We start from the raw sequence: 22,422 nt of genomic DNA, 5'->3' as shown, positions 1-22,422 counted from the left end.
GTGCCTTGCAAGCTGCAACGTATATTTGAGAGAAGACACCCAAGTAAGATTCTACACAATGAAGAAAACAATCGAAACCACTGGGAGTAAAACTCCATGTCCGTCAGTAAATCAGATTAAATACAAAAACTTAAGCTGGAAGATAGTCTGGTCTAGTTTTGCAGATACATCCGTAAGTTCAAGGTTTGCATTCAGCTACCTACATTTTTATTAATGATGTAGTCCCAACAGCTGCCTGACACCATACTAATACAGTAAAGCTGACTTGTCATCCACAGTGTGAAATGGTTTACACTGCCATACACCAAACAGTAGGCCTAGGTTGCTCGAAAATTACAGGTATGTGAACCAGATAAGATTTAAATCAGCAAGTTTGCTATCAGTGACTGTCAACAAAAGAAACAACAAGAAAATAATGTACATGGTTGTCAAAGCTATCCCAGCATCCAAGACAATAACACTTGTATGATTCATATATTGTTTTATAAACTACTTCTTCAGTGAGGGAGGACACACTATAAATGACTTTGACATGTTGTCTGCCATGACGCTACCACACAGCCTCATGTGTAAGGGCATGTGCTTGGCCTGCCATGGTCTGCTGGTGGGACATCTAACACTGAGCACGTGGCAATGTGTTGAACACCACATGATGAATGAAAAAGAAAAAAATCCTCAACAATAAATGCAAAAGGCAAAAGCTTTTACCATTTATACGTCTTACTTAAATTCTGCATTTAAAATAATTTTGTTCTGTTTAAGAGCCACTTTCAAGGGCTAAACAATGAGTTGCGAACAATGGACTCATTTGACTGTGCACAGCATGCTGCACTTTTACACAAATCGGAGCATTGTGAAATAGCTGGCAAATGGGAGGCTGCCCTCTATCTTAAGCTAGGAACGAGATTTGAATCTAATTGGGGTTCTGTAGAGTAGTGGGACAGGGGTGTGGCTTATGGTCCTGTTTTAGGTCCACCAAGTTTCTTAATATGTAAGGGGCAATCAAATGAAAATGAGACTGATGGAAAAATATTTCTTTTTTTTATGCCAGTCAATGAGTCGAAGCCTCTGCTATTCAGCAAGTGGTATCTTTTTACTGACGTGAGATGTAATGAAGATTATTTAGCAAATAGGGTAGTGTATAACATAAGCTTGTAATTTACAGAGAACAGATTTTTCGCTCAAAAGCAATCGAATGCAGTGCGTGCACAGAACAACAAAATATTCACTTAAGTCATACTTTTTAAATGCTAAACCTTCCAATTTGGTAGTTTCCATTCTTATGTCTAGTTTATGAGCAGTAGATTTGGTGGAGAGCAGGCACAGAAACGTAGAGCTTTATTTAAACTCCTCCAGTGTAGATATTATTTGTCAAAAGAACAATTAAATTTTCAAGAAATACTAAAAGTACACTGATCGGCTAGAACTTATGACCACTGACCAGCTACCGATATAAACCCATCCAGGTGATAACAGCATCAGCTAGTCAGACACGCACGTTGTGCATGTAGTATCAGTGAGCTTGCTTTCCATGTATAGAGTAGGGAAGGTGCACAACCAATCTGTCTGACCGAGAACAGAGTGTGATGGCCCCAAAGTTGGTACAAGCATTTCAGAAACTGCATTACTTGTCAGGTGTTTGAGGAGTGCTCTGGTGAGTGTCTTCAACACCTGGCGGAACCAAGGTGAAACACTATCCAGACATCATGAGGTTGGGCAGCCACCCCTCATTACTGATACTGGATATTGCAGGCTGGGCTGACTGGTGGAACAGGACAGGCTGCAAACTGTCCAGAACTGACATCAGACCTCATTGCTGCGCAGTTTACAATTGTGTCTGTACACACAGTGCACCGAAGAGTCGTAACGATAGGCCTCCACAGCCGACGAAAGATGCACGTGCCAATGTTAACCGTGACAAAAATGGGCACTTGACCATCAGCACTGAGTGTAGGCACAGTGGCACACCATTGCATAGGATGAATACCGACACTTTCTTCATCATGCTAATGGAGGGCGCGACTCCATTGTCTTCCAGGGGGACAGCTCCTTGACACATGTACGGTGGGACGGAGACAAGCTGGCGTGGACTCCATTATGCTCTGGGGAATATTCACATATGACAATCATGTTTCCCTCGGCAGTTGCATTTTTCAACAAGATAATGCACCGTGGCAGGTTGTCATACCAGCTGTTAGGTAGGTGGTTATATAGTTCCGAGTGATTACAATTAAAACATCACTTAACTTTCAGTGTGGTGTAATTTGATGCAATCTTCAAAATAAAATCCTACATTGCAAACTTTCCCCGAGAGTTTACAGTAGTTCCGTTACAAGAGACTGCCTGAAATTTACGTACACCATCCTTTGTCTTTTCAGTGGCTGACAAAATGCACCGGAATTATTAGCGGCATGTATGTTCCAAGCTCAAATGGGTTTGTGGTGCCTACCATCATCGAACATGTAAAGATTGACTGTAACAATGACTGCTATGATGGACTTCATGATTATCTTTGACTCAGTCTGGTTTCAACCAGCACTTTATATGTATGTTATGCCACCTATTGTAATGTGCTAACTTCAATAACAGTGATTTCTCTGTACATTGGCTCGTCTTGGTGATCTTTCTCCATCAGTTCGCCATGGGAACAGGAACAGCCACATTAGTGACCACTGATGTATTCCGTTGGACAGTGTTTGTGTGTGACACATTTGCATTTTCATGCCAAATCCTGCACAATGGACAGGCACCAGTTTTATGACTTGGATTCCGCTGTGGGTGCACGGACAGTGTTTTTGATAGTGACACTCCTACCTTTCGGCGTATACAAATTCCGCACTCGTGTGTACCTACAAGCTCGCATCAGATGTGAATGTGAACTCTAACCTCTCCAGGTTACAGCCACCTTGGCAGGAACTGTACACAGGACATGTGCACTTTCACAATGCACCACAATACCCTGACTTGCAACACCATCCACCAGTAAAATGTGCATGCAGCTCTCATTGTCACTATAAACTGAAGGTAATGGACCCAGACTTGCAGGGTGCCTCGCAGATGTATGCGCAAACCATTCCATCAAATTAGTGACTTTGAAAGAGGGCACATTAATGGCATGAGAGAATGTGATGTATCCATCTGGGAAATTGCTCCTCATGCAGGACAAAGTGTTTTGGTAGTGCAACGAGTGTGTGTAGATGTTTCACAGAAGGCCGCAGAACATGACAAGAAGGGTCAGATCGATACCTCCTCCTAATGGAATTGCAGGATAGATCTGCATTCTCTTCTCAGCCCTGGTGCAACAGTATAACACATCGTACACTATCAGAGGTGATAGTCTGTGGCCATTTATTATGGCATTGGTTACATGCACATTGGCCACTTCTCCACGTACTTTTGACAAATATGTGCAGAAACATGCTAGATGGCAATGATGTATGGAACGACGTCACTGTGGGCAGGAATAACATCGGATAGTGTTTTCGGATGAATCCAGGTTCTGTTTGTTTGAAAATAATGGCCACATTCTGGTTTGCCACAGACAGGGGAAACAGCATCAGAGTGACTGCATTTGCAAAAGACATACAATGCCAACTAGAGGCTTTATGGTGTGGGGTGCTATTGGGTACAACCATAAATCACAGTTGGTGCATGTCCAGGACACAGTGACCAGTGTGGGCTACATAATGACATCCTGCAACCCGTAGCCATAACCTTTCTGTACAACACCCCAGACGTCACCTTTCAGCAAGCCAATGCAGATCACGTTACTGCGTGAACACATGCCTTCTTGGTGTCACAGAATGTCAATGTTTTGCCCTGGTCCGTCAGATCACCAGACTTGTCGCCAATCAAAAATGTGTGGGATATGGTGAAACAACAGGTGCAGCACTGTGGGCCAATGCTGGCCACCACAGATGAACTTTGGAACCAAGTGAATGCAGTATGGGTAGCTGTACTATCTGTGCCATCACGCATGGAACAAGTTATCAGGGCCTATGGTGGACCCTGTGCCTCTTAGGCAACAGGGCTGAACTGAGGTGACTGGAATGCTAATAATGTCTGCAGAACATACTAATGTGCATTTCCTGTGAATATCAATGTCCTATCTCTAATCATTCAGGGTGTTCTAATTTTTTCTGAAAGTGAGTGTAATTGGTTCATCTTTGACATGGCATTATTTGCGATATACAAGGTGGTCCGTCACTTTCATGAGGACATAGAAGGCCGATCTGTAATTATCACAAAATACTTGTGGATGCCATCCGTAATCCTGCTAATGAGTTGACAGCCAGCTACTTTCATAGCATGTACCTCATTTGCCAGTATACCACTGATGTCTGTCGAATGAAAGGAACAGATAATGTCATCACCGATTACATGTTGCTTGTACACACCCTCTCTTCACTTTTGCACTTGGACGAACTGGTGTGCCTTTAACAAGCTAATCTGGATATCTGCCATTTGCAACAAGATGATGCTACCACACTGACTAGCGAGCCATGCTGTTTCCTTGATGCTTTGTGACCTACGCTATGTACCCTCCACCCCCTGTTCCAGCCTCACTGTACCACAGTCTTCTCGGCAGTTCAGACTTCCCTCATCCAGGCCTACAGGCTGCTACTCACCTTGTCACTGAATGCCTCATTTGGATAGGGGTTAAGTCAGGCTGTTGCTCCTGGACGTGCACATGCTTACCATGTCAATGTTGTAAAGTTTGATGCCATGCACAACCTCCACTGGGTCAATTCAACATCCCCAAAGGACAGTTTCAACACTTTTATCTCGACTTCAATGGTCCACTTTCACCTTAGATGGTTGAAAATACATACTTATATTATCAACTGCATCGGCAGATGGGTCGTGGTTGTGCTGCTCCCAGACATTATCACTGATACTCTCTCTCATGCATTTTGTCGCTTCTTGAACTGCTTGCTTCAGTTGCACATACTGGAAGCAAGATTTACATGCATTGATACACTTCTAGATTATATGGGCCAGAGTGGGTTTCATTACAATGACATTATTGTTGCAAGAAAACTATGAAAAAAAGGACAGATCTGAACTGTCACACCTAATCAGTAGTGATATACAAGAGGCATGGGCTAAAATCTTGTCTCATCCCTTCTGAAGCACTTCTTCCCTTTCATGCCGCTCAACTCTTGTAACTGGAGTCTTGTTTCTGTACATGTTCTACACTGCCAGGAAAGAAATGCAACACCCGCAAGGATAAGATCATTTTATGGACAAGAGATGCCATGATGCAGTTCGTAACTATAATAGCATATGATAAATTCAGACCAAATGAAACACACATCACAGTAAAGGGTACCCAATAAGTTCACAATGTATGCCTCTCTGGTGGCAATGCAGGCATGTATTCTTGTATGTAAATGATGATAAAGGTGTCGAATGGAATCCAGCAGTAGATTGTCCCAAGCATCTAGCGTCTTTTGTTGCAGTTTGACAATGGTCCTTACAGATCGTGGAGAATGAATCAGTTTCCACTTCATCATGTCCCATATATGATCAGCTGATAGATCTGGTGGTCTTGCTGGGCAGGGCAATTGTACACCCTGAAGAGCACAATGTGCTGGAGGAGCCATATGTGGATGTGCATCATTCTGCTGAAACAGCATGTCACCTTCCTGTTGAAGAACCAGCAAGTGAATGGGATAACAGCCTGTGCAGTGTAGCGGGCACTGGTTACTTTGTCCTACAGAAACACCAAATGTGACTGTAATTTGTAAACTGATTGCCCTCCATGCCATGGAAGCCTGGTGTGGGACCTGAGTGTCAAGGACAAATGCATTCCAAAATTCACCAGGTCTATGCCATATACGAGTATTCCATCACTTGTATACAGAAAGCACTTATTTTCATCACTGAAAATAACGGGCCACTATTCCACTCTGCAGTCAACACTTACATCTGTTCAACTTCCCGCAAGACCAGTATGCTCCCATTCATATGGTTGAAGCTGTTCAACAGAAGCATGTGCTCATCTGTGGGGACCTGGTTGTATTATAGAATGAATAATACAAACACTGTTCGCCTCTAAACTGAGAACAGTTACTGCCTTCAGAATTGATATGCAACAGACAAGCAGGCCACCTGAGCACCATGTGACTGACAGTGACGGTGACAAATGAAAAGAGGAGAGGATGATGAATGGGTTTAACATCCCGTTGACATCAAGGTCATTACATAAGGAGCACAAGCTTCTATTGTGTCAAGGATAGGGAAGGAAAATGTCTTGCCCTTATAAAGGGTCTTTCATATAGTACACAATTTTTAAAAAGGGTGGTAAAATTTTGCTTTCAAGTTTACAGCACTGTATTAATTACTTTTAATATCAATTGTTATTCTAATTACTTGATCAGTAGTTGTTTACGTATTCCATACTATGTTGCCATTGAGCAGTTCACAAAGGAGGGATATCTTATCGTGAAAACCCATCACAGAACTGGCAAATGCTACGCTGAGAATGTTTGTAGACTTTGGAGGGATCTTTGCACGTAATAATGCTCCTACAGCATTGAGAGATCCGAGATTGATAACGTAATCAAGGAAAGCGGGTCCATTGCAACGATAAAACCGCATGGATAAAACCATACACTTCATACGGAACAAAACATTGCATTGGTGCAGGATAGTGTGCTGTGAGCCTCAAAGAAATTTGAAAAAGGATCTTCATATACACCCGTACAAGATTTGGCTGACTAAGGAATCTTAAACCTATAAATTATTCGAAACAGAAAAATTTCAAAAAGTAGATTTTCACAAAACAAGAAGAGGACAACAATTTTTGAAGAAGAATAATCTTCAGTGACATATTTTCATCTGTGTGGGCTCATTAACCGACAAAATTGCTGTATATGGGGCCAAGAAAACCCTAGGATGAGCCAAGAAACGACGACAGCCACGTGTATCCACTGTGAACCACAGTTTGGTGTGGCTTATAGGCAGGTGGCTTGAATGGCCTCTTCTTTTTTGAAAATTTCAACATTAGATAATGCAGCAAATGTTAACAGTGAAATGGTCAGAAACAATTTCTGGCCTGCTCTGGATTAAGGTGATACAGGCAGTAAGTGGTTTCAGCAGGACTGGGCTACATGTCGCACATCCTGCTAGACAATAACTCTAGTCCATGAAAAATTCCCTCTGTCTGTAATCTCACTTCATGGCGACCTGGAATGGCTTCCCAGATCTTGTGACCATACTCCATGTGATTTTTTTTTATGGAGTTGTGTGAATTCCAAGGTCTACCAGAACACACCACAAACCGTTCTTTAACTTAACATGTCATTAATGACCACAAGACACACGTCCGTGGGAGGGTCATCACAAACTTCATAGAGCAAGTAACTGCCTGCTAAGACAGTGGAGGTGGACATATGCCTGATATAATTTTCCATACTTAAATGGGAATGTATTATTATGATGTATTTTTGAATTAATTATTGCATTTTTTAAATTGTGTATTATATGAAAGACCCTATACATCAAGTTGAAATCTTATAGTAGCTCTTCCACATATACAGCTTTCTTTCATTGTTCTTAAACCAAGTGTTAGCAATAGTGAAGGGTAGATCCAAACGAAAAATTACTATAAATATAAATTTTAATGTACAAGAAATTTACAATTTTCACACAAAATATTAAAAAAAGTATCACGTCGCACTTCATAGTGTCCAGAAATAGGCAGTCAAGTATCAGACAACTGTGCACATTGTCTTTGCTATCGACGCTCCTTTGGCCGATCTTCAACACCACGCGATGAATGTCTACTGCGTGATTTTCCACTAGAATAATACCTGTCATAATTTTCACCACGACGACTTTCATGGCTTCGAGAACGTGAACGATGCCTCGTCTTCTCCCTGCAACAAATACTATCATTAAGTTCCTTATGAATAGATAATATGTGATAGTGTATCAGTTAGATTAGCTTTATCATAATCTAAATCAAAACAAATTTGTAAATACTGAACTGAACCCATCCTCTTTTGTCTTCCTATCAAGCCAGTGTCAGACCTCTCTGCTGCTATCTCCTGGGCAAAACGGAGAGTTACACACTACTATGTCATTGTTGCTGTTGTTGTATGTGGTATTCAGTCCAGAGACTGGCTTGATGCAGCTCTCCACGCTACTATATACTGTGCTAGCTGCTTCATCACCCAGTACCTACTGCAACCTACATCCATCTGGATCTATTTAGCGTATTCATCTCTTGGTCTCCTCCATGCTGCCTTCCAATACTAAATTGGTGATCCCTTGATGCCTCAGGACATGTCCTAGAAACTGATCCCTTCTGCTAGTCAAGTTGTGCCACAAATTTCTCTTCTCCCCAATTCTATTCAATACCTCCTCATTAGTTATCTGATCTATCCATCTAATCTTCAGCATTCTTCTGTAGCACCACATTTTGAAAGGTTATATACTATTCCTGTCTAAACTATTTATCATCCTCGCTTCACTTCCATAAATGGCTACACTCCACACAAATACTTTCAGAAAGGTCTTCCTGACATTTAAATCTATACTCGATGTTAAATTTCTCTTCTTCAGAAACACTTTCCTCGCCATTGCCAGTATACATTTTATATCCTCTCTACTTCGACCATCATCAGTTATTTTGCTCCCCAAATAGCAAAACTCATTTACTACTTTAAGTGTCTCACACCCTAATGCAATTCCCTCAGCATCACCCAATTTAATTCCACTATATTCCATTATCCTCATTTTGCTTTTGTTGATGTTCATATTATACCCTCCTTTCAAGATACAGCCATATCGTTCAACTGCAGGTCCTTTGCTGTCTCTGGCAGAATTACAATATCATCGGCAGACCTCAAAGTTTTCATTTCTTTTCCATGGATTTTAATCCCTACTCTCAATTTTTCTTTTGTTTCCTTTAATGCTTGCTCAATATACAGACTGAATAACATCGAGGATAGGCTACAATCCGGTCTCTCCCTTCCCAACCACTGCTTCCCTTTCATGCCCCTCAACTCTCTTAACTGCTATCTGGTTTCTGTACAAATTGTAAATAGCCTTTTGCTCCCTGTATTTTACCCCTGCCACCTTCAGAATTTAAAAGAGAATATTCCGGTCAGCATTGTCAAAAGCTTTCTCCAAGTCTACAAATGCTAGAAACGTAGGTTTGCCTTTCCTTAATCCCCATGTTTCAACATTTCTACAGAATCCAAAATGATCTTCCCCGAGGTTGGCTTCTACCAGTTTTTCCATTCATCTGTTAAGATTTTGTGTCAGGAATTTGTAGCCGTGACTATTCAACTGATAGTTCGTAATTTTCACATCTGCCAACACCAGCTTTCTTTGGGATTGGAATTATTATATTCTTCTTGAAGTCTGAGGGTATTTCGCCTGGCTCATACATTTTGCTCACCAGAGTAAAGTTTTGTCAGGACTGGGACTCCCAAGGCTATAAGTAGTTCTAATGGAATTTTGTCTACTCCTGGGGTCTTGTTTCGACTTAGACCTTTCGGTGCTCTGCCAAACTCTTCATGCAGTATCGTATCTCCCATTTCATCTTCATCTACATCCTCTCCCATTTCCATAATATTTTCCTCAAATCCATCGCCCTTGTATAGAACCTCTATATACTCCTTCAATATTTTTGCTTTCCCTTCTTTGCTTAGAACTGGGTTTCCATCTGAGCTCTTAATACTCATACAAGTGGTTCTCTTTTCTCCAAAGGTCTCTCTATTTTTCCTGTTGGCAGTATCTATCTTGTCCTAGTGATATATGCCTCTACATCCTTACATTTGTCCTCTAGCTATGCCTGCTTAGCCATTTTCCACTTCCTGTCGATCTCATTTTTGAGACATTTGTATTCCTTTTTGTCTGCTTCATTTACTGCATGTTTATATTTCCTCCTTTTATTAATTAAATTCAATATTTCTTCTGTTACCCAAGGATTTCTACTAGCCCTCGTCTTTTTACCTATTTGATCCTCTGCTGCCTTCACTACCTCATCCCTCAAACCTACCCATTCTTCTTCTACTGTATTTCTTTCCCCCATTCCTGCCATTTGTTCCCTTACGCTCTCCCTGAACTATGTACAACCTCTGGTTTAATCGGTTTATCCAGTTCCCATCTCCTTAAATTCCCACCTTTTTGCAGTTTCTTCAGTTTTAATCTACAGTTCACAACCAATAGATTGTGGTCAGAGTCCATATCTGTCACTGGAAATGTCTAACAATTTAAAACCTGTTTCATAAATCTCTGTCTTACCATTATATAATCTGAAACCTTCCAGTATCTTGAGGACTCTTCCATGTATACAAGATTCTTTCTTGATTCTTGAACCAAGTGTTAGCTATGATTAAGTTATGCTCTGTGCAAAATTCTACCAGGCGGCTTCCTCTTTCATTTCTTACCCCCATTCCAATTTAGGGAAATCATGGAAAAATTACATCTACACGGCTAATAGAGAATTTGAACTACTGTCCTCCCGAATACATATCCAGTACCTTATTACTGCACCACCTCACTCTGTAACAACTGTTTACGTATACAGAGTGACGCAGCTGAAGTCATAACACCCTTCGTATCTCCCCAACCGTAATAGATACAAAGGTGCCGTTTGGACAGTGAATTGCAGGGAGAGGGGCTACTCGAATACATCACAATTCATGTTTGTGATATTTTTTATTACAGAGATATGAGGCTATCTTTTTTTTTATGGAACCCTATGTTAAATTTTTGCGTAACATGATGGGCTAAAAAAAATAAAAACGAATAGGTAAATAGTCCAATGTGACCTTTCCTGTTGTGTAGAGTACACAGTAAACGTTGCGAGTCGATCCTTACACAAACACGCCCATTTACCTGACAATAGTAATACATACTGCGATATTTTGTGCAAAAATTAACTGAGGATGTTGCGCAAATATTATTCAGTTATTTGACACCTGTGATACCAAAATAGGAGACAACATACAGTATTAAAATACTACAAGATGTTAATATGTTTTAAGTAACAGAAATAGAAATACAAATATAAATGAGGAGGCCCTTATTATTATGTATTATTTTGTATGTATTTGTTTTTTTTTATCTGAAAATATTTACTATTGATCACAATATGAAGCAAATACACTCAAAGATGCAAAATACATACTGTACATGACATAAAACTTTACTGAAGCATATGCTCAAAATGCTTCCCCTCTGCTGCAATGCACATTTGTAGTCGCTGTTTGAATGATTTGTTAACGGCTGCGAGGCATATTATGCAAATTCACATTATCGTGGTTGGTGAAAGTCGCTTCATCAGTAGAAAGCACCTGTTGAAAAAACGTTGGATCATCTTGTAGGCACTGCAGAGCAAACCGGCAAAATTACTGGCGCCGTTCAAAATCCACACCGGAGTGTGCTTGATGTATGAAAGGTGAAACAGATGAAATCTATGCGGGTGCAATAAGTGTAGATCACTTCTCTGACTTATACCACATTCCGAGGCGATATGTCGCGACGAAGCAGTAGGGTGGTTATGTGCAAATACTAGAACGCCCTCTTCATATACCTCGCCAGTTGCAGTTTTCTGCCTTGTCCTCTGCATGGTGTTCCATATCCCGATTCACGTAGTTTCTTGGAAGTATGTGCACGAAGCTGACGTCTAGGACGCTCCCAATCAGGATACAGCCCTCCATATCGCTTTATTGCTCCAACAGCATTTCTTCTGCTTTCACCCTACACTAGAAGCATATCTAACTTTTCTTCGTTGGTGCACATGTCTGTTCCAAGAAACTACGATGGAAATGCAATGTCTCATTACCCCACCAGCACATGTATACCCTTCTCTCCAGATACCTAGTGCATCACCTTGCGGCATTATTGAGAGGCAGGAAAACAACGCCTTCCATGTTAAGTTCCTCAGTGTCAACAGGAAAGATTGCATTGGACAAAACCGCTTCGAAGGACGAACATGATACAAGAACATATCTGTGTCTCAAAAACCTTCACCTAAATATTATGATTTACACATATTTGAAACAGTCTTTTCAAGCCCATCATGTTACGCTCTGTAATCAAAAATAGCACAAACATGAAATGTGATGCAGTCAAGTAGCCCCGTCCATGCAATTCACTGTCCAAATGGCATATTTGTAACTATTGCGGTTGGGGAGATACAAGGGGTGTTATGACTTAGCTGTCTCACCCCGTAAAAGACTGTTGCACAAAAAGTTACGAACTTGGAGGGAATACTTTTTTATGTGGAATTGCCCCAAATTAAGACGTTAATTGATCCTTGTGCACTTTTTCCATGAAAATCAACACAATACAGTACACGTGAAAGAGCAGCAAGTTCTTTGATTATACAGAAATGGTACCACATTCTGCTTGGTTAACTGTTATGCACTTGAGGCCAGAATAAATGGTAATGCTGAACTATTATGCATGGTTTGTACATTAATATAGAAATGGGAGTATTATAAATCTATTACCTGGTTGCTTTTCGTGACTTGTGTGGTGAAAGACTTGGAGAACGAGAGTAGCTGCGCCGACTTTTTGTCCACTTACGATTCTTCCTCTCATGGGAACGCGACCGAGACCGAGATCTTGATCGGGATAGAGATCGTGTCCTGCAACGGAAGGAAAAGTATTTTTTGTAAATCAGCGAAACAGCGTAATTTTCTGAGTCAACAATTTCCCCACAATTCTGATAGCTTATATCCTGTAATTCAAAGAAGTGAAAAAAGAAAAATGGTTTATTGCTAACTGGTTCTTATTAAAATTTTAACACATTTTGATTCCCTAAGGATAATAATAAAAAAACTGATTAAGTTCAGTAATATGCAAATGGAAATTAATAACTAAAATGTGGTTTCTAAATAAAGCTAGAGAGAAACTGGTAATTCTGGAAGTAATGTGGCATCTAATTCTTACTGCTTTTTCAATAACTGCTCAAAAATACATGAGAATAGGAGTTTAGCGAACAGATCATAAATGCTTCATCAATAAGGAAATCCAATGACGGACAGAACAATGTCCATTGTGAGAAACATAAAAGTAAGTTAGTCCATCCTCTGGAAGATTAACTGCACAAGGATCAACAGTTCACTATGAGACTTCTATCTGTGCACTTTTCAACATTTTTCAGTCACTGCAACATGAAACTGACTCCCCTTGAAACACACTCAGCATTCCCTGAAGTAGATGCACACACCAGCACAAATTCTGATGACTCAATCTACTACAGTGTGTGGTGTTTTAGGGCTGAGAATATGTACTAAGTGCAATTCAAAGAAGTGTTGTGGAGCACAGATGGTAGCATTTTTATCTTTGACAATGATCGGCTGACACAGTCACTGCAGTACAACAGCTCATTTGAGACTGGTGGTAAACACTTCTCATATACATAAAGTCATAACCCACCTCGTCAGATTCTCACACGTTTTTGTACCTGAATATTTTATTTCTTTCAATGGATATCCAAGATGAGAAAGACCAATTATAACTTCGTTGTTTTAACAAACAAATGGTAATGATGTTAGAACAAACTTCAATATACATACATGAAAGTTTACATTTTGTGTCACCTCAATTGACCAACAGAACTTACTTTCCTGGCACGTGAGTTCTAAACCCGATCTCATCAAGGTAAGTATATACAATACTCCATGACTGCAACCATTGAGTTCCTGGTCTCACAAAATAAGTAATATTAAACAGAAGTAAAAAGTCAACCTTCTGGAAACCTGTCATCATAAGATACAAGTTCATTTTCGATCTGGTAATGATCCTCAAATGCTTGAATTTTAATTTTGAAGCAAACTATAAATGGAGGTCTCAACACCGACTTAAGTTCATATTCCTCTTAAAAACGCCATTGTTTTTAATAAATGGCAAATTTAATTATACACTGTATTCCCAATTATTTGTGGGCGGACCATCCACCCATATATATATAAGGGTGAGGTGGGGGGGGGGGGGGCACAAATGACGCACATACGGGGACCATCAGCAGCGGAAGATGACTCCACTGAGCAGTGTCTGGGTGCATACAGATGTTTGCCACTGATGCTGCTCCTGCTCCTGCTATTACCCATCCACTAGCCACCGTTCAGAACACGCGCTTGAAAATATCTCAATTACTCATGCATCTTGTTCCCCACATCACCCTGAATAAATGGTAATATACAGTATTTATGCACATCAACATTTGCCAGGTATAATCTTCAATGCAAAGTACATACAGGGTTACACACAAATGGGCTGTATCAATGTGTCCTAAGTCCTACTGAAGTTTCTCCCAATTTGCTCAAGTTCCTACTGAAAGAGCTTCTCACTGACTGACAGACTGCACGATGTCGCTGAGTGGCACTTGTTTCCTTTCAGTTTTCTTTGATGCAACAGTTGATTAATTATTAATCTTTTACAATGCACTATAAAGAAAACAAAATCCTCTGCCTCTTGATATAGAATCAATCTTTGAAAATCCAGGTGTTTCAAAAATAGTGATCCAATTTTGGACAGTAATTATTACCAAACATGGGACTACCGGCGCAAGTAAATAAGTGTTCTTTGAGTGGGCGTGGCCTAGAGTTTAGAAAATAGTCCCTAGATCTCAGTCAATGCATCTTCCAAGTTTGCAATCACAAGTAAGATAGTTTCCACTCAAAAGAAGGTATTTTGTGCACTATAATTTGGAAAGAGTGAGTCAGTGATTTCAGTCCAGTGAGCTACTAGTTGGCATTGATTCCCCCCCCCCCCCCAAAAAAAAACATTCATTGTTGGTATCGCCAATCTGAAGAGACTGGATGCCTGTGTAAAGGTAAGAGTCCAGTTTGAGCTCACACTTCTGATGACATGGTGGAAAGAACTCGGGAAACATTTGAGCAGACTCCACAGAAGTCTACTCCCCTCGCAAGCAGAGAACTGCCAGGGCCTCATATGATTGTGGTGAGGGTTAAGGCATCATTTGGTCTATAAACCATACAGACTACAATTACTGCAAGCACTTTGGGTTTGTGATAAAAAGAAATGGGTTGACTTCATCAATGCTCTGCCAGAGGACATGGAAGACAATAAATTTTTACCATGGCTAATTTTCAGTGATGAAGCAACATTTAATGTTAGCACTAAGTGAACTGACATAGCATGCACATATGGGGACTCCGTAATCCTCACAAAATTCAGGTAGGAGAGGCACCTGAAGTGAAGGTTTCTTGTGCCATTCTCATGAACAAGTGTACATCCTTGCTTTTTTGAGGAAAACACAGTAATTGGAATGAGATACCTTCAAATGTTACAGAACTGGCTTTCTCCACAACTTCAGGAGGGCTCCGATGATTTAAATTTACAACAGGGTGGAGCTCCACCACATAGGCAAAACAACATACATTAATTTTTCAATGACACGCCACCTCAATGCTGGGATAGGGCGCACGGGACCCTGAGACACTGCCTTGCATTCTTGCCTCCCAAGATTGCCAGGCCATGACCCTGTGAGATTTTTTTCTTGGGGGAATATGTGAAGGAAAGCACATTCACCCCCTTTTATCTCATGACATAGAAGAAGTGGAGAACAGAATAACAGCCACCATAACTTCTGTAAAATCAGATTGTGAAGAGTTTATGACAAATTTAGCTATCTTCTAAATGATGTTCATGCTGGTGGTGGTGAACACACAGAGCATTTGTAATAGCATACCTAAAACTATTAGAGGTTTTTTTTAGTATTTTGCAATTTATCCTATGTTAGTAGTATGTTTTTATCAATAAATAGAGAGTTTTGAAATCAGGTCGTTCTTTTTTAAACACCCTGTGTAATGTAAATGGATGAATAAAATCCTATCTCACCAAGCAGCAGGAGGAGAAAAAACATACAAAGGTAAAGAAATATGCAAGCTTTCAGAGCCAGTGGCTTCCTTCTCTGGCAGAAGGGCAACTCGACCCTTCTGTCAGGAGGAGCCACTGGCTCTGAAACCTTGCAAATTTCTAAACCTTGATGTCTGTTCTGCCGCCACTACGCAAGTAAACTTTTTTTACACATTCCAATGTAAGGTACTTAACATTAAAACACTTAAATTCTGATTATGTACTTAATGTGTCCCCTACCTGCTGGCTTTTGACTTTTTATGTTTCACTGGTGGTGGTGAATGACTGGGAGATCTCGTACGGCTTCTGCTCCTGTGTTTGTCTGAACTGTGATTACTGCGGCTGGAATAAACACAAAACCCTGCAGTTCAAGCAATATAACATTTATTTAGCACTCTCTCTCTCTCTCTCTCTCTCTCTCTCTCTCTCTCTCTCTCTCACCCCCCCCCCCCCCCCCCCCACACACACACACACAAGTTATCAGACATAATATTTGTTTTTAGGGCCAAAAGAGAGAAAATGACGGAAACTTAATGGTCAGCCAACAACTCAGACTACTAGCATCAAAGATGCGAGTACGAGGGTAAATCAAATATAAACAGGAACTTTGTTCCCGAAGTTGTTAGAGCTGAGCCTACGCTTCTATTGTGCTAGGGTGAAGTCCTTAGGAGTGGGGAGAACCAGCCTTCTACATTCCCAAACAATTCGTCACTAGCACTCATTCTGTCTGAGCAAAAGTTGCACCCCTCCACTGTGCAACACATAATTATGAAATTTATTACTCTTGCAAAAGTTCGAGAGATGGAAATTTTTCAGAGATTAACTACACAGTTTGGGGACCACACACTGTCAAAGTCTCGCGCGCGCGCCTCTGAAACAAATACTTCAAGGAAGGGCAACAACAAATGGAAAATCAGGAACATGATCATAATCCTTAAACCAGCACTACAAATGAAAACATTTGTGCAGTTAGAGACATTCTTTAACATGATCGACAGGTGAGAGTATCAGAAATTGCATAGGCCTAACAGGCCAGATTAATTTAATGGAGCTGGAAAATAATCATCACAAAAGTGTGATTCAAGAGACCATCTTCCTTCACGACAATGCCAGGACGCATACTGCAGCTCTCATGGTCTCAAAACTACAAGAAACACACATTGCCTCATTGTCAGCTAACAGTAGAGGCATCATTCAAACAGAATTTGTACATCCAGTCAGAATAATAAATTTGCAGTACTGAAACACTTCCTTATTTCAAACCAATTAGTTTCCCTTGACCTCATCAGCTTTTCATATTTTTTTAATTTTTTTATTTTGCAATACAACAACACTATAGCAAATTCAGTAGCCATGTCGTCCTGTTTCTCACTAAAAAGCCTGGCTCAATGTTTGAACAACCTCCAAATTTTCCAGGTTTGTAATGTATCCCCAAAACCAAACACACACCTGGACCGTGCAACATTCAATTTTAGTATTTAAAAAAAAAAAAACACCTTAAGATTTCACTCGCTCAAGCTCATTGTAAAACAAGGCTTTTCAGAGAAACTAATTGAAAACATATGCTAACCAACATATTATAACAGAGCCTATTTTCTGTAAATAAAGTCAGAGCAAGTAACCCTATATTAATGCCATAGTCAGAGAACTTATAATAGATGGATACTGTTCATACGAGGTAAACATCATCTAAATTTAGATGATGTTCAATTTTGACTCACCTTGTTTTTTTGGACTTTTTGCTGTGCTTTGAAGGTGGTGGGCTATGGCTTGGAGATCTTGTTCTACTTCGACTCCTGTGTTTTTCAGAGTTGTGATTATTTCGGCTGTAAATAAATGAAATAAAATGGAAAGAGCCACAAAAATGTACAGCTGTACTTGTGTCACACAAATAACATTATATTTTACATGTGTTTGAAATTGTTGTCAGTGATTCAGCTGACAGATGTATAGAAATAAAGTATTTCAATCAAAATATACCTGATAAAGCCACCCCATCGTGGAGAAGTATGTCGAGCTCGTGAAGGTGAGCCAGGGCTATTGCTCCCTGCACCACCTCCAGTACCTGTACTATTTGTACCTCGAGCTTTTAATCGCGCTTCTTGGTACTGTTTCCTAAGCTCCTCCACACGCCTCTCCAACTCTTCAGAATTTGGCTGCAATTAAGTATCTTCAATTATAATCAACAATTTTGTAATTTATCAGATGACTTTTGAAAATACATGGATAAAATATTTCTCAAATATTAACACAGTAAAACATTATACACAATATAAGCACACAAACGAATTTCATAACATAATTTCTGTGATCAATGTCATCCAGTTATGTTACAATTGCCTGTTCTTATCCCTTAGCCTCCCCTGTGAATTATCAAGCTACTATTTTTAACCTGTAGAGCTGTTGACATTTGATTCTCCTCTTCTGCTGAGAACACTTAGCTGATTACATGTAGAAAGTTCAAAACAGTATTTTGGTCTAAAACTAATAATTCATGTTACTGCATTTCATTAGCAGTCACTACTCACTGCATTAAATGAACAGGCTGCATGGGCATTAGTCTGAATAAACAATCACACAAGACAATATTTATCTCAAGTTGTGTTTCTTTTTACAACACAAGTGCTATGTCCTCTAGAACAACGCCAACCATCAACGATAACTGTTGCCATGAAGGCTCTTGTTTACTACAGCAGTGAACACAAGCACCTACAGAAACTGAGGGTACAGTAAACCGTTAACTACTACTTCAACTTTTTAACATTAACTTCCATATGGTATCATGAAAATCTCAAGCTAAACTTCTGGCTGCCACATTTCGTGACAACAGGACTATGTCAACATTGTTCTTGTGCACTCTCTACTGGGTGGAACAACAAAACAATGGAGTTGCATCACGAATATATAAGATACAGTCACTTATAATATGAGGCGCTTCTGCAGATAAGCAATCTCAGTATGATCCTTCCCTGAGATTAACTATATCAAATGAAGAAGAATGAGGCATGAAAGTAGCTGGGGTTAAAAAATAACCCCACCATTTGTCATAAGTAATGCCTGCATCTACAGTCATGCTCTGCTAACCACACTCCACAGTGCACGACAGAGGGTATTTTCTATTGTACCCATAATTAGAACACCTTTTTCCTTTTTATATGTGGAATGTGGGAATAATAATTGCTTAATTGCTCCTATGTGCACTGTGATAGGTCTAAACTTGACTTTGCAATCCCTATAGGGGCAATACATAGTAACTGTAGTATATCCCGAGATTCATAACTAAAAGTTGTCTTTAGGAAGTTTTTGTCTACCTTTAAGCATTTGCCAGTTCAGTTTTTCAGTATCACCGTGATGCTCTCCCCCCAAGTCAAATAAACCTGCAACCATTCATGCTGCCCTTCTTTCCATATAGTGAATTCAACATCTCAGTGTCCTCGTTGTATCGCCTTACAGACAAAAGGGGCACTCTCAATTGTACTGATTACAGCATATAGCCTACAATGTACAGAGATATGGCCAGATTCCACATTTGAATGCACTGGTACTCAGAAAAAACTGACAACCTTAGAACACAAACTTTGCAGAAGCCCATTTACACAGAGTTCCATCTATCACTGACAGTACTTTTGAGTCATATCCACTGTTTTGTATTTTATAGACAGTAGTCACATTGTTTTCTTATGCTTGTTAATAATCTCATTGATAACATCAAGTCATCACCACTTTCAGTGAAGATATTTTCTTTTGTTGTTTCGATGATTAACTACTTAATTACAGCATGCATAAACTTGTACCTGACCTGCATATGGCTGCACCTTGACATACGATCAAGTTTTGTTCCCACAACTGCTGGAGCAACACTTGTCTTTGTTGAATACTTTAACTGCATGTTGAATTATCTGTTCTCTGCGAGCTAATAAGAAATAGGAGCAGCAGACCATTGAAAGCCCCAGACTATGACACTTCAAAGGGACTTGCACACTACAATGCTGTCACTTTATCCAAGGATTTATAATTAATGTATGAGGTGTGCAAAAAAAGTAATGAGACAAACAACACTGAGCAATCTGGCAACACTGTGTTGTTCTACTTGTGTAGATTGGTGTGTTCATCCCTTCCAGATAGTCTGCTTTTCAGCTCCATACAGCCATCATGTGATTCCTGAGTGTGCAATCAGTGAAGTTGTGCTTTTTGTGTTACAAAAATGGAATAGCAGAATTTAGAGCAATGTTATGTAATCAAGATTTGTGTTGAGCTTGGAACGTACTTGAGTGTGTCCTTTTGAAAAACTGAAACAGGTCTACGGGAAATATTCTGTATCAAGAGACAAGTTTTTCACTGGCACAAATCATTTCTGGAAGGCTGAGAACATGTTTAAAAATGAACCTCACTGAGGGGGACCTTCAACTTCAAAAACCAACTAAGATGTTGAATGCATTAGGCTTTCTCTTTTGAGATACAACTGATGTTAGGAAGATTTTCAGCATACATTAAACTTTTGTCAAAGTTTTGTAAAAAAATTGTGCCATAAAACCTCACAACTGAGCAGTACATTCCAAGTAGCAAGTGCACTTATATTGAAAGGATTTCCAATGACCTCTAGTGGCAAGGTCATATAATCACAGACAAAGAATCCTCGATTTTTGGTTACGATCCTGAGACAAAGCAATAAAGTGAGGAGTGGTACACTGAAATAAAAAGCCCGAATGAGCTAGTCAAAACAATACAGATTTGGGTTTTTTGGTAGTAGATGTACCAAGCATAAAGAAGTTGTTCCCACTTCCATCAATTTTTGACCTCAAAAGGCATTCCTGTTGTTCCACAACCTCTTCCCCCCATTTACCTGATCTGAGTCCTTGTGACTTTTTTCTTTTCCCAAAACTGAAAAATGTCTCAAAAGGATGTCTTGGGATTCTGGAGAACATTTGAAAGGATGTGACTGACATTTTATGTGCCCTCTCGTTTGAAGCCTTTCAGTGCTGCTACCGAGACTGGCAACAACTACTCTGCCAGTGTATAGCTGCAGAAGGAAACTACTTTGAAAGCAACAATATTGTTGTTTGGTAAAAAAATTTCTCTCATTTTCTCACACACCTTGCATGTTTGTGACTGTGTTCTTGGGGAAAAAAGCTTTTCTCACACTACGCCCCAGTGGGATATGGAAACTCAATGTAATAAACAGGCAAAAACTAATTCACATGATAAAAGACCTCCCAAGACACCTAAAAATTGTACAATTAAATAGAGGAAGTCTGACTGTCAAATAGGTGGCACAGAATCAAACATGTAGACACAAAATGGCCATCTTAGTGACAAAAATCAAGTACAAAGAATAAATAAAATTTTTAGGAAGTTGCAAGAACTATACTTCAATCAAAATAACAAAGTGATTGATAGTAGAGCACTGGAGGGGGCGATGTTGGTTAATATCTGTCTGTGTAAACAATGTAACTGTGCCACCAACAGGCGGGCATTTCCATACTGGAAACACAATGTCTATCAACATATAGTATTGGGCTTACTTAGAAGGTGGAAAAAGTCCTAACACTCCTCTGTACACTTGCACAACTAGTTTAGGGCAGTCTGTTGAGTAGAATACTCATCATACATAGAAAAAGCAACACCACTGTTATATTACCGCTCATAAGCGGTGTCTGCAACAAACTATGGCAACTGGTACCTGATTAGCAGAGCAATATTAAAACAATGAGCATAATAGGAGGTGTGACCATGATTGTTCTCTGATTGCTTGTTAATTGGTAGCTGTCCTGTACGCTACCCGCTACCAATCACTTTGTAATTCTGAGCTGGGTATAACACCATATATCACCACATAAAACTGCGTAAATGTAACTGAAGCAAAGTTTAATAAAAAGCAGAGGTAAATCGATATCAATTTATACTACTGGTCATCTATTTTCGTTTTGTTTATACCTTCTTGCGGGCATAGAGGCGTAAAATGCGCATACACACATCTTGAATGTCTTTTTCTTCAACACGGAACAGGCTGTACCAGGCTGGGGATTTTGGAAGTGGAATACCTAGTCGACGGGATGTTAGGTAAATGCAAGCACAAGCAACTGTCTCTGGCTGATACCGTACAAAGACATCAGTCCGCAAAGAATCGTTCATGTAATTCCTGCAAAGAAACAATGGTGTGATCCTTTTTAGTATTCTGTAACAGTAACAAATTTAATAATAGATTAATATAACTCTATGAAAATGTGTGACAAGATATTCTTACCATGCCAACTGCATGAGAGTTTGGTGTTTCTCGAAGCACAGAACTTGCAGGTACATTACTATTAACTGAAAGCAGAAAAATATTTCATTATTTATACATTTAATGATGAAATATACCAATAATAATATTGAAAATTTTAAACTTTTACTAGCACTTTCTAACCTTGTGAGGATGTTTTACATGAACACAGAAACCAAGCTCTTTTAACACTCTCCTTTCTGCCTTAATGACCTGAGTTTTGAGAGCTATATAATTCTGGTCCAGTATCATTGGCTGGATAGTCCTGTAACATACAAAAGCAACCAAACTCTAAGCAATAAATATTC

At 39.7% G+C, this 22,422-nt stretch overlaps 1 protein-coding gene across 5 annotated transcripts in view; it reads right to left on the bottom strand.

The window, feature by feature from the left end:
* Positions 1 to 7,606: 7,606 nt before the first annotated feature.
* The window catches only part of LOC126355812 (cyclin-L1), a 63,567-nt gene continuing 48,751 nt past the window's right edge, over positions 7,607 to 22,422 (bottom strand). For 2 of the 5 annotated variants that reach the window (XM_050006249.1, XM_050006252.1), the window contains 8 exons: positions 22,259 to 22,379; positions 22,097 to 22,161; positions 21,787 to 21,991; positions 17,833 to 18,008; positions 17,574 to 17,678; positions 16,093 to 16,194; positions 12,477 to 12,614; positions 7,607 to 7,883 (listed from right to left, as the gene is read on the bottom strand). In XM_050006249.1, coding sequence (XP_049862206.1) covers positions 7,742 to 7,883; positions 12,477 to 12,614; positions 16,093 to 16,194; positions 17,574 to 17,678; positions 17,833 to 18,008; positions 21,787 to 21,991; positions 22,097 to 22,161; positions 22,259 to 22,379 — 1,054 coding nt within the window. In that variant the 3' untranslated portion in view covers positions 7,607 to 7,741. The remainder of the gene's footprint in view (positions 7,884 to 12,476; positions 12,615 to 16,092; positions 16,195 to 17,573; positions 17,679 to 17,832; positions 18,009 to 21,786; positions 21,992 to 22,096; positions 22,162 to 22,258; positions 22,380 to 22,422) is intronic. The other 3 variants (XM_050006250.1, XM_050006253.1, XM_050006251.1) reach the window with 2 other exon arrangements.

The sequence above is a fragment of the Schistocerca gregaria genome, chromosome 3 (genome assembly GCF_023897955.1).
Source record: "Schistocerca gregaria isolate iqSchGreg1 chromosome 3, iqSchGreg1.2, whole genome shotgun sequence".
Taxonomy (NCBI): Eukaryota; Metazoa; Arthropoda; class Insecta; order Orthoptera; family Acrididae; genus Schistocerca; species Schistocerca gregaria.
The sequence above is the reverse complement of the archived record's forward strand: the minus strand, read 5'-3'. Positions and strand labels throughout refer to the sequence as shown.